The 12,441-nt window shown below is 37.5% G+C and overlaps 1 protein-coding gene across 2 annotated transcripts in view; it reads left to right on the plus strand.

Moving 5' to 3' along the window:
• Positions 1 to 9,274, plus strand: part of LOC104605241 (Urb2/Npa2 family protein) — a 32,555-nt gene extending 23,281 nt beyond the window's left edge. For both annotated transcript variants that reach the window (XM_088887517.1, XM_010269927.3), the window contains 6 exons: positions 3,100 to 4,889; positions 6,443 to 6,857; positions 7,322 to 7,484; positions 8,161 to 8,264; positions 8,416 to 8,507; positions 8,601 to 9,274. In XM_088887517.1, the coding sequence (XP_088743643.1) occupies positions 3,100 to 4,889; positions 6,443 to 6,857; positions 7,322 to 7,484; positions 8,161 to 8,264; positions 8,416 to 8,507; positions 8,601 to 8,677 (2,641 nt within the window). In that variant the 3' untranslated portion in view covers positions 8,678 to 9,274. The remainder of the gene's footprint in view (positions 1 to 3,099; positions 4,890 to 6,442; positions 6,858 to 7,321; positions 7,485 to 8,160; positions 8,265 to 8,415; positions 8,508 to 8,600) is intronic.
• Positions 9,275 to 12,441: the final 3,167 nt, after the last annotated feature.

Genomic DNA, 12,441 nt, shown 5'->3' on the forward strand with positions numbered 1-12,441 from the left:
AGAAAATATGTTCTTGACCTACTTGAAGAAACATGACTCTTAGGTGCTAAACCAGCAGAGACTCCTATGGAACTTAATGTCAAGTTGAATGTTGATGTAGGTGAAGAGTTTGATGATCCTGGAAGATACAAGAGGTTGGTGGGAAAGTTGAATTATCTGACTATTACCTGACTAGATATATCATTTGTTGTGAGTATGGTGAGTCAGTTTATGCAACATCCTCGGATTCCTCATTGGGAAGCAGTTCTAAGGATTGTTAAGTACCTGAAGGGTGCTCTAGGTCGTGCTTTGCTATACCAAAGTGGAGGGACTCTTGAAATAGTAGGGTATACAGATGCTGATTGGGCTGGTTCTGTATCAAACAGGAGATCAACTACAGGGTATTGTACCTTCCTTGGTGGCAATCTTGTAACTTGGAAGAGCAGGAAACAAACAGTGGTGGCAAGGAGTAGTGCAGATGCTGAGTACAGAGCTATGGCTCATACCACATGTGAACTAGTATGGTTGAAGAACTTGCTACAAGAGATAGGGTTCTCGGTTGACAAACCCATGATACTATACTATGATAACCAAGCTGCTGTTCACATCTCTTCCAACCCAGTTTTCCATGAGAGAACTAAGCATATTGAGGTTGATTGTCACTCTGTGAGAGAGAAAGTGATAAGTGGAGTGATAACCGCATCTCATGTGAGCTCAGGAAATCAGTGGGCAGATCTCTTTACAAAGGGATTGTCTCGGGGTGGAGTAGATTATATTTGTGACAAGCTGGGACTATATGACATATACTCTCCAACTTGAGGGGGAGTGTTAGAGTACACAAAACATGGGTATTTTGGTCATTTGGGTTTATCCATTTGAGAGTGAAAGGTCTGTTTTGTTTAAGCTTAAGTTGTGTGTCCCATCACTTATGAGGGACAATATGGTCTTTCTTGTAACTATGTTATTGGAGATAAATACAAGTGGGTCAACTAGAGAGAGGACTGATTTTCCTCTACTGTTCGAACCCTTCTTCTTCTTCTTCTTCTTCTCCTACTTCTCTATTGTAACCTAGGACTAAATAAGGTTTTCACACTACTTAAAGCATAAATAAGTACTAGGGCCCATTCGGTCCTGTCTCTCTACACTCCCCTTCAAGCTGAGCATAGATGTCAATCATGCCCAGCTTGCTTATATAGTGAGTTAATTTTCCTTTTGGAACACCCTTCGTTAAGACATCAGTTAACTGCTCCTTTGAAGCAATGAATGGCAAGCAAACTTCCCCTGAAGCAACTCTTTCCCGTATAAAGTGTCTGTTGACCTCTATGTGCTTATTTCTGTCATGCTGGACGGGATTATGCGCAATGTTGATAGTTGCCTGATTATCAAAATAGAGCATCATTGGTTTCTCACAGTCAACACCCAACTCTCCCAAAAGTGATCTCAACCACAATAATTCTGACACTCCATGTGCCATTGCCCTGTACTCTGCTTTAGCTGAAGATCTAGCTACTATAGACGGGTTCTTACTCCTCCATGAGACAATGTTCCCCGCTACCAAAGCACAGTATCCTAAGGTGGATCTCCTATCATCAATACATCCGGCTCAGTCAGCATCAATGTATGCTTCCAACTTCATGTGTCCATGTTTGGCAAAAAAGATACCTTTTCCTGGAGTGCCTTTCAAATAACATAAAACTCTTTCTGTGTCTGCTAAATGTGTATCTCTAGGAGAATGCATAAGCTAACTAAACTCGCTGCATAGGAAATATCTGGCCGTGTCATACAGAGATATAACAACTTCCCAAGCAGTCTTTGGAACACTCCCCTATCAGACAACAATTCACCATCAACAGCAGAAAGCTTGTGATTTAAGTCTACAGGGATGGAGGCCAATTTAGCACCAAGTTTGCCCATGCTAGATAATTGGTTCCATCTAATTTAATTGTAGTCACTCCACTCAAAAAGGAATCTGAGGACCAACCCCGGATATCGGAATTTGCTTCATTTCACTTCTAGATTGCTCCATTAATCAAATGAAAATAAAAAAAAAGGGTTTTTCACTCTTTATGGACCTAACTGAGGTCAGTACTAAAAAGTTCAAAAACTAGGGTTTCATTGCACCCGGCTTAATGGGAGAAAAAGAGAAAAGGTGGCCACTCGTACTAGAGCTTTCCAACCTTCTTCAAATCTCAACCGCCCCCTTCTAGGAATTAAAAGAGACCTCCCAAGCATAGTTGTCAAGGCGACGCCTAGGTGACAAGGCGCCCTTGGAGGCTTGCCTCGCCCAGTCGCCAAGTAGTTTTGTGCATTGGGCTATAAAATACTTTTATATTTTTAAATTTTTAACATTATAATTTTAAAATAACATTATTAAACTAGAATATTCATTTTATGTGTTTATATACTAATTTCTTTTTATTATTTTCTTATTTTGTTAGGGTTTAATCAACGCAAAATTGCTAACTGCTGTATTGAACCCATGGTTCAAAGTATCTATACACCTCTGGGTATTGGCAGAGGTGTATCGGTCCTTATAACGATATTCCCCCTATTTTTTTTATTTCTTTGGTGTTTAATTTCATTTTTAAATATATATATTATTTAAAAAAAATGGGTCCCCGAAAACACCTGTAAACAGGTATCGGGACCCCAAAGATGCAATACAATACACCCGATACTGGGTGTATCATATCGAAATTTTGATCCTTGATTGAGCCCTCAAAAATTTCAAAACCTGAACCAATAAGCAAGGGAAGAACTTAACATTTTGTCTCATCAACACATTTTCTTCTTCCACATCTTCTTCCACCTTTTCTTTTCTTCTTTCCTATAACAAAAGTAAGGGTTCCGCCCCAATATTTTTTGAATTTTCTTTCCTTTTTTCTTTTTCTTCTCATAAAGTGTTGATTTTCTAGACTTGAACATGAAATTTATACTTCTCTTGTGAAAATTATGAATAATTATTAAGGAAAGATGGTTATGGAACCGAGGGAACTACCCTAGGATATATAGTTTGGTATCTTCTTTCATTGTTAAACCTTCTGAGCCATTATGTTTGATGTGTTCTGTATTCTCTTGTTCAACTTTTGCATTGATAAAGTTGATTTTCTGTGTTTTCAGGTTTGTGATTTGCAGCTTATTAAATGTTCAGGGAAAGTTATTCCTGAACAGTTGCTATGAGCTTTTCAGGTTGTTCTTATCCTGCCGGAGGGCCTTGAAATACTTAGTAATGGTATCTTGTGAGGAGACAATAGGAGCACAAGAATCCTCACTTGTTTCAATACTATTTGATAGTTCCTTTTCTGTTATATGGCTTTTAAAGTCTGTCTCTGCAATTGGTGGATTCTCGTATTCATTATTGGGAGAGCAGGCTAGCCAAATGAAAGATATATTCTTCTCATTGATGGATCATACATCATATGTATTTCTGACATTAATCAAACATCAATCTGGTCTTGCAATTGGCTCCCTAACATACGAAAGGCCTCAACTGAAATTACCCAATTTTGTTTTGCTTAGAGAACAGAATAATATAATTGAAGCTGAGCCTAGTGATGATTTCTCCAAACAGTTTGATACCTGGAAGGTTGTGATACTTGTGGCAAAGGCTCTGAAGGAACAAACCAAAAGCGTGCTTGATGCTCTAAAAAATAATAGTTGTAACACGAAATTAGAAGCTGGTGTCAGTGTTGCGGATTTGAATAAATTATCTTCTACAGTTTCTTGCTTCCAAGGATTTTTGTGGGGTCTAGCATCTTCCTTGAACAGCATAGATGAGAAGTGTTGCCCTGTGAAAACAAAATCATTGATACAGAAGCTCGGTCATATGTCTGAGATCAGTCTTTGCATAAGTGTGTGTGAGGATTTTATGAACTTTTGCCTGCGCAAATTGCTTTTTGAGAATGGTCAACAGCCTCAGGGCTTATCTGATTTGCATAATCTTCCCAAAATAGACCATCTAACTGGTTCGCTAATCTTCAAGGAGTCACTCAATATATCTGGAGATGAGATCATGAATTCATCTGGCAAACAAGAGGAGAATTTTCCTGGTAGAATGGATGGATCGGCATCTGAGACTGATGATGACCATGAAAGTACTAAGAATTCTGATGTTAAAAGCTCCAGTTTCCAGGAGGAAGGGTTGCAGATAGACCATGCAGAATGTGCTGTTAGTATTCTGACTGCAGTTGATTCATTTGAGCTAGAGCACTTGAAGAAGTCTTTGGTGTGTGGCTTGTTAAAAGGTGAAAATCCTGAAGTGGCATTTTTAGTCAGACAGCTTTTTATTGCTTCTTCAGCTATTCTGGGACTAAAATTGCTCATTGACTTCAATCCCTTGTCATCAACTTTGACTCCCCTTTTTATTGGTATTTCACAGTTTGTGCTATTAGAGTTTGCAGACATGGTTGAAGTGCCACACTCATTTTCTTTTGTTTGGTTAGATGGTATTCTAAAATATCTGGAAGTTTTAGGGAATAATTTTTCCATAACCAATCCTACTTCATCTAGAAATGTGTATGCAAAGCTTGTAGATATACACTTAAGAGCAATAGGGAGATGCATTTCATTACAGGGCAAAAGGGCTACTCTAGCATCACATGATACAGAATCAAGTACAAAGACACTGCAAGGTCAAATGGAACCATTGGGATCATCACTTTGTCACGGGCCATACAACTTGGACGAATTTAAAGCTAGGTTAAGGATGTCATTCAAAGTTTTGATCAGGAAGCCTTTGGAGTTGCATCTATTGTCAGCTATGCAGGCTATAGAGAGAGCATTGGTTGGGGTGCAGGAGGGGTGCAATATGATCTATGAAATACATACTGGAAGCCAAGATGGAGGGAAGGTCTCCCCAGTTGTTGCGGCTGGGGTTGACTGCTTGGATTCGATTCTTGAATCTGTTTCAGGTATTGTTGAATTCGAATACCCTTTAAGTTATCCAAAGATCCTAGCACTTTTTCCCCTTACTTGAAGCAAGTACTAGAATGGATGCCAGTTTCCCTTCCCCCATCTATAATGGTTATGTTTCAGCTATGATGTAAGGATGCTAATTAGGGCACATCCCATTTATTATAAACCAAGTACATCTCCAGTGAAAAAATAGGAGATACCCTGTCTGTAATAATAATGGATAGCTATGTAGGAGTGATGCTGTCTTCCTGTGCTTTTTTGTAACTAAAAAAGCTGTTTATGTTGATTATACCCCAGTGTGTAGTGCCTTGTAATTAGGAAAAGTGTTTGCACTTTTGTTTTTTTATATAATACAATACCTTATATCGTCTTAAAAAATCAAGATGTTTTTGATTAATAATTTATATGTGCCTGGTTTATCTTAATATGGGATGTGCCCCAGTCAGCCCCTCTATTGTTATGTTATGCACAAATTTGCATCCAAATGTTCTACAACAAATGGGTTGATATTATCTTTATCTGTTTGCAGTTTCTATAAACTATGTTTTCATCTTTCAAGATATACTGTTTGTTTGATCTTCTTACTTATTACTTGCCTTTTGCAATTTCCTGTTTGTGTTATTTGTTTGATGATCTGAATGATTACCATCTTATGTTCTCTTTTGGTTGGTTTCTTTAGTAAAGTTTCATGCTGTTGATCCAGAAACGATCTGTGTGGCTACTACTAGTTAACACTAGGTGTTATTTGGTTGTATTTTTACAGTTTTACACCATGTTCATTACATCTTCTTAAGTTTCAGATGCTTATGGTTTATATGAGTTAGTGGTGGTTACTAATAGTTGCATTTCTTTTCTATTATTAGTAATTATATTATTCTATTATTCTTCAGATATGGTGTGGTGTGTTATCTTGATACCCAGTCAAATTGTACCTTTTATTTTAACATAATTTCTTCTTTACTCTCAAATTTTTTTTTTTATCTAGTAGATGGATTTGAGGTTCTATGTTGAACCTTGGTTTATCTGAAGAATATTATTCTTCAAATATGGTGTGGTGTGTCATCTTGTACCTTTCTTTTATTTTAATAAAATTTCTTCTTTACTCTTCAAAAACATGTTTTTATCTGGTAGACGGATTTGAGGTTCTACGTTGGACCTTGGTTTATGTGTCTGGGTTCTACTTTTTGTTGACTAAAACCATAATTTTAGCCTAGACAAAATTACAGGAAATTTTGGTTTCAAGCAATGTAACAGAGACAAAATTATATAAATAATGCGCAGATTTATTTCGATTAGATAATTGAATGCATGGCATGTATGGTCAATTAGATCAATGTGTCTTGTGCAGATGCATATTATCTTATGCATTTTTTTTTTGGTTTGATAGCATAGGTTTGTGATAATATAAACTTGTAAATTTCATGTTTGAAGTGAACTCATATCCCTAGGACTATTCACTCCCTGAGACTCCATAAAAATCATATCTTTTTACAACTCCTCATTGCTGTATAATGGACATGCATGTTCTGACTCCAGATCTATTTGACAGGGCGCAAGCGCTTGAGTGTGGTTAAAAGACATATTCAGAGCTTAGTTGGTGCTCTATTCAACATAATTCTTCACCTGCAGGGTACATTAATCTTTTATAAAAAGGTTACCTCTAACCATGGACATGTTAATCCAGATCCAGGATCAGTTATTCTTATGTGCATTGAGGTACTAACGAAGGTTGCTGGAAGACATGCACTGTTTCAAATGGATTCCTCTCATGTGGCGCAATGTCTGCACACACCAGCAGCACTTTTTAAAGATTTCCATGAGCTTAGAACTTCCCAAGGCTCAGGTGACCAAGATTCAAGGCATGTAGCATGCATGAGTTCAAACATTGTAGATCAGCAATTCTCAATAGACCTCTTTTCTGCATGCTGCAGATTAGTGTGTGCTGTCCTTAGGCATCACAAGGGGTATGTGTACAATTTCCTCCTCCTCTAAAGCCTGTTTTTAGTGTGTGTGTGTGTGTTGTCCTAGAGGTATTTTTCTTATCTGCTTGTGTGCTGGGATATAAGGTGAATAGTGAGCTATCAATTAATTATAAAATTTTTTGTGCGCTGGGTGGAACTTTTTAGTGTGAGATGTTGGTGGCAAGGTGCATGGGGTTCTGGTGGTGATTTTACTGTAATTTTATTCTTTGCAGATAAAAGTAGGGATGCATAAAAAAACACTCGGAAAAAACTTTGCACACAATCAATTTCTGATATTCATTTGTTCCTTCTGTCATGTTAGGCTTCCACACTTCCACCAGACAATGAAATACCTATTTATTGTTTTGTTTCACATGTATGTAGGCATTTAGTTTGTGGTGCCCTTCCCTTTGTTTTCTGATTCATTTAGCACTAATGTCTTCCTACTTTCTGTAATTATTCTATAGTGAGTCAGAACGGTGTATCGCTCTGCTTGAAGATTCAGTTTTTGTTCTCCTTCGTTGTCTGGAGACAGTGGATACTGATTTAGTAGCCAGCAAAGGTTATTTTGCTTGGGAAGTTGAAGAGGGAGTAAAGTGTGCAAGTTTTCTTCGGAGGATTTATGAAGAGGTTTGTGTTCTCTTTTTTTTTTTTTTTTGATCAAAGAGGTTTGTGGTGTTAGAAACTAGCCATTTGGCAATGTAACATGCCTCTCCTTTTATTAAGCATCATCAATGGCATTCTGATGCCTCATTTGTTTCTGGGGAAAACTATATTACATTGTTAGCTTGTACAAAATGCATTGCAAAATATCCTAGTACTTGGAATTTTTAAGAAACCAATCTATGGAACAATGGACTTGGTAACATGCCAAAGTGTTTGCACTGCAAAAGAAATGGATATGTTGTTCTAGCAGTCGGTTTTTTTTTACCACTAAAATTAAAAATCACCATGGAATGATACCTCTTGCCATGTATGTTTAACATCTTATGTCCATATTGATGTAAAGCATTTTATTTATTTCTATCTTGCATCAAATATATTACCTTATCTCTTTTTAGTGTAATCACATTTACTTGTAAAAAATATAGATTACCTTATCTAGTTTTGAAATACAAAACCATTTATATTTCACGAGGACAAAGGATGGATATTTTAGGATCATCACTTTGCATTATTTCTCAAATTTCAGCATTTCTGTAATCAGTATTGTGTTGCCTTACTATAATTTTCTCACACTTCTAGACTAATTAATTAATTATTAATTTTATCCTGTTTTTATCTTCTCTTTATTCAACCTTTGCAGATAAGACAGCAAAAGGATGTCCTTGGACGGTACTCTTTCCTATTTCTGTCAAATTACATATGGATTTATTCAGGATATGGACCCTTTAAAACGGGCATTAGAAGGTGGTTCTGCCATTATCTGTGAATCTTATAGATTGTTAGCTTATACTTTTCTTACCTGTGTATTCTCTGTCCCCTCCCCCACCGTCTATTTATTCAGCTGGAATTTTAAGCATCGCACTACAATGAACAAGTTCTGTTTCCTAATTTGCAGGGAAATAGATGAGGCTCTGAGACCGGGTGTTTATGCTTTAATAGATGCATGCTCTGCCGATGATCTTCAACAACTTCACACAGTATTGGGAGGTTAGTACTGTTGATGTGATCAGGATAGAAGATTAGCTCTGACAAAAACTACTCAAGCTGGAGCTTACTATTCTCTTGCTCATTGTTTTGCAGAGGGTCCTTGTAGAAGCACACTGGCAACTTTGCAACATGATTACAAACTGAATTTCCAGTATGAAGGAAAAGTCTGATTGGATTCTTTTTTCTGCCTGGGTCTAAAAATTAAGATCATTTTATTTGCTGGAGTGTTGCCGGCAAAATGAGAGTTTGAGGCAAAAATATTTTTTCGATGGCATCCATCCCCAAATCAAGTCAAGAAACCACAATTTCAGAGTTATATTTACTCTTCCCTGTGGTGACTCTGGTGGCAAGTTTCCACATCTTCATTTTTCTGGAGGTGATCCTGCAAGCATTAAACTTGAGAATGCAAGCTATAACAGATTCGCGACAGATGATCTGATGCGCTTATGCGCATGGTAGGGGGTATGCTCCAGTCCACATATGGTTGTTTGCAGCCCCATTTGAAGCCCTTTCTCAATCAGGTCTGCATTTATCTTTATTCTTCTTGTTCAGAAGAAACTTTTAACCTTAGGTTCCTCTGTAATGAGAACCATCATCAGAGTCGGGATCCCCTAGACGGACAGGGTAACCTAAAAACTGTACCTGTGTTCCAGGGTAGAAACTTAAAATGGGCTCTCCGTTTTAGGCAACAAGGCACCATAAATATGGTGTTCACTAATGTGTATGATTTTGTTATTCATAAAAAAAATGTGTATGATTCTGCTTTAGTAGTTGTTACTTGTTAGACATCGGCCCATGCAGCATATGGATGCCGTATACAGTACAGGCCCTGATTAATGGAAGTGTATTAATTTTAAAGATAACTTTAATTAATTTAAAGTCCATTTAAAAATAATGAAAAGTAAATTATTAGCAAAAAAATAGTAATTAACAAAACTGTTAATAGTTAAATTTAGGGTAAAAAACTTGAACCTCCCCTGGTATTTCACCTAAACACTTACCCTCGCTTTTTAAATTGGATTTAGACCTTCCCTAGGGTAAAATACAAAAACCTCTCCTGAAGTTTCTGACAACAATCAATTTAGAGTAAAAGACTTTGACATGTAATTAATTAAAAAAAAATCAGCTTCAACCTCGGAACAGTGAATTTGATTGTTGTTCATATCACTGCTGTATCCAATTGCCGCTAATGGAGATCTAATAAGTAATAACAACTCACTCAAGGGCGTTTTTCTTTCTTTTTGAAAACCAATGCTCATCTTGTGATCAAAATGACCAAATCAACGAAATACGGTTCCTGAAAGGAAAAAATTAACCTGCGTTCCAAACATTGGATTTGGAGTCAATTAACCAAATCACAGATCAGAGAAGGAAAGTAAATTGTGAGAGACTGAGAGGAGATGGCAGTATGGCACAAGCCACGTTCATTAAACAAGTTATGACCCAATAATTTTGACTACTGAGCGCCTGAGCGGTCACACGGCTCACGCCATACCTGCGGTGGGGCAACACTGGGAGTTCTGGTTCTGAAGCTTCTGTGTTCACTGCAATTGTTGAAACTGGTTATAGACACATGGACACGGCTTTGGAGTATGGAGTTCAAGAAGAGGTTGGGTATGCACTCAAGAAGGCCATACAAGCAGGCGTGGAGAGAAAGCACCTCTTAATCACATCAAAGCTATGGTGCTCTGAGTCCACTGACTTGTCGCCAGATAGGGTAAGAGCTGCTCTAAATAACACCCTCAAAGAACTACAACTCGAATCTCTTGATCTTTATCTGATCCATTGGCCATCTCTGATGGTCTTTTGTTTCATATCACTTTGAAACACCATTGCAGTGGTGAATTGGACGTTGTCTTCCTTACTCGGTGAAAGGAGGTGTTTTCTTATTTTTATTTTTATTTTTTCATATATGACAATCAAATGTGCGAAGAAGTAATGGAGGGCAAAATAGGAATAAAAAACTTAAAAGTGCACATGACATCACGTTCTAGTAGACATGGATAGAGAATTGATGGATGGGAGGTTTTTGTCTACTGACATCTTTTGAGAAGGGAGGTTTGAGTCTATTTTAAAAAATGAGGGGATGTTTCAGTATTTAAATGAAATACTAGGGGAGGTTTAAGTCTTTTATTCTTAAATTTAGTATATATAGATGTAGTGTATAGATGGTTAGTTCTTTAATTTTTAAAGCAGTTGATTAGGGTTTAAATATCCCAACTTGCATTTTCTTTAAAATAAAGACGCCATATGAACAAAAAAACTAACACCTAGGACCATCTAATCACTTTGGAAGTTCGGATTGCTATTCACAAATTGCTCCCACGTTCCTACTCCCATAGACCATCATCGCCCTGTATTAGGAACATCTCCCTATGAATGACAATGGAGATAGTAGCAATGAGCAGCTGTAAAGCCCTGTGGCGATGTGGGAACAGCCTGTGGGTAGCAGATCCGAGCCCCATCTAACAGTGAGTAAACTTCAAAAAGGCCCTGAACTATGGGAGGTGTGCCACATTACTGACTACACTATTAAAAGTTTCAAATCTCCAAGCTTTCATGAATTGGGATCTTCTCGTCACAGCATTCCTCACGCTGGCCTCACAGCCGCATCCCACATGTATTGGGAACATCTCCCATAAATAATAACATACAAGTAAGGGAGATGTTCCTGATGTGTGGCTGATGCATGCTGTGAGGTTGATGTGAAGTGTAGATCCGGACTCAGCTTTCATATGTGTCAAATGAGTTCAGATATGCTCTTCACAGAGTGATTCTCACACCAACATCACAACATGTCCCAGTTGCACATCAGGAATACTTCCTATACTTTGTATTATTATTCATGAGGAGATTCCCAATACACGGTGGGGTTGGGCTGTGAGGTGCGCTCTGTGAGGAGCAAATCAAATCCCAATTCATGTCAAATATCCTCCTTCATTAACTTTCTATCAGAAAAATTGGACAGAAAATGGTCATGTATGCATCAGACGACCTTTTAAGTTGTATAAAATATCAAAATTACCCTTATGGTTCCTGATCTCGATGGTTGAACCGCTAAACAGTTCGACCCGGGCAGCAGTTTATGGTTTAATAAAAAATAATGATTTTTTTAGATTGTTAACAGAGGAAAAAAAAGATATTGAGAGATAGGGTAGGGATTGAGAGTCTGAGACACGATCTCAGAGAGAAAGAGAGAGCTGATATTAGAGAAAGATTTTTTTTTGGCTTGTTTTCTATTGAAATATTTTTATCTAAAAATTGAAAGAAAATAAGGAGAGCTTAGGGGAGAAGCAAAAGCAAGGTAATGCGGTTGCAAGAAAAAGCTAACGGAAGTCGATGATATCATCTCTGTTGTAGTATGTATAGAAATTTGGGTCCGTTTGATTTAAAGTCGGAATTGGAATCGAAATCGGAATGATCTATTCTCATAAGCTTTTGATTCAAATAAGAATGGAAATGAGAATTGAAATCAACACGAATGGGATCTCATTTCCAAGGGAGGAGAAGGGAATGACCATTCCCTCAAATGGAGAACGCCCTTCCATTAGGAATGAGAATGAGATTTCAATTCCACCCAACTAAACAGTGGGAATCATAATAGCCCATTCCGAATCTGATTCCACCCAGACCCCTATTACCACAAACCAAATGGGGCCTTAAAGGAGATGAAGGAGGCAGTCAAGTATAATGACAGCGGCAACATCTTTGTTCTTCTCCAGCTCTGGTTGGTATTTCGTTCTAATAGGCTGAGTTACAATGCCTGAATTTAAATCATGAAATTATGATGTTTTAATGCAACACTGCACAATAAGACAAATGAATGACATGTTTAGTTCAATTATCATTCTTTTTCATTCTTATCCAAGATGAAATTCTAAAATGGAAAAGAATGGATAAAAATAGGCAGAATGAGAAAATATTGCTATGAACC

The sequence above is a fragment of the Nelumbo nucifera genome, chromosome 5 (genome assembly GCF_055504915.1).
Source record: "Nelumbo nucifera cultivar China Antique chromosome 5, China Antique-T2T, whole genome shotgun sequence".
NCBI classification, from domain to species: Eukaryota; Viridiplantae; Streptophyta; class Magnoliopsida; order Proteales; family Nelumbonaceae; genus Nelumbo; species Nelumbo nucifera.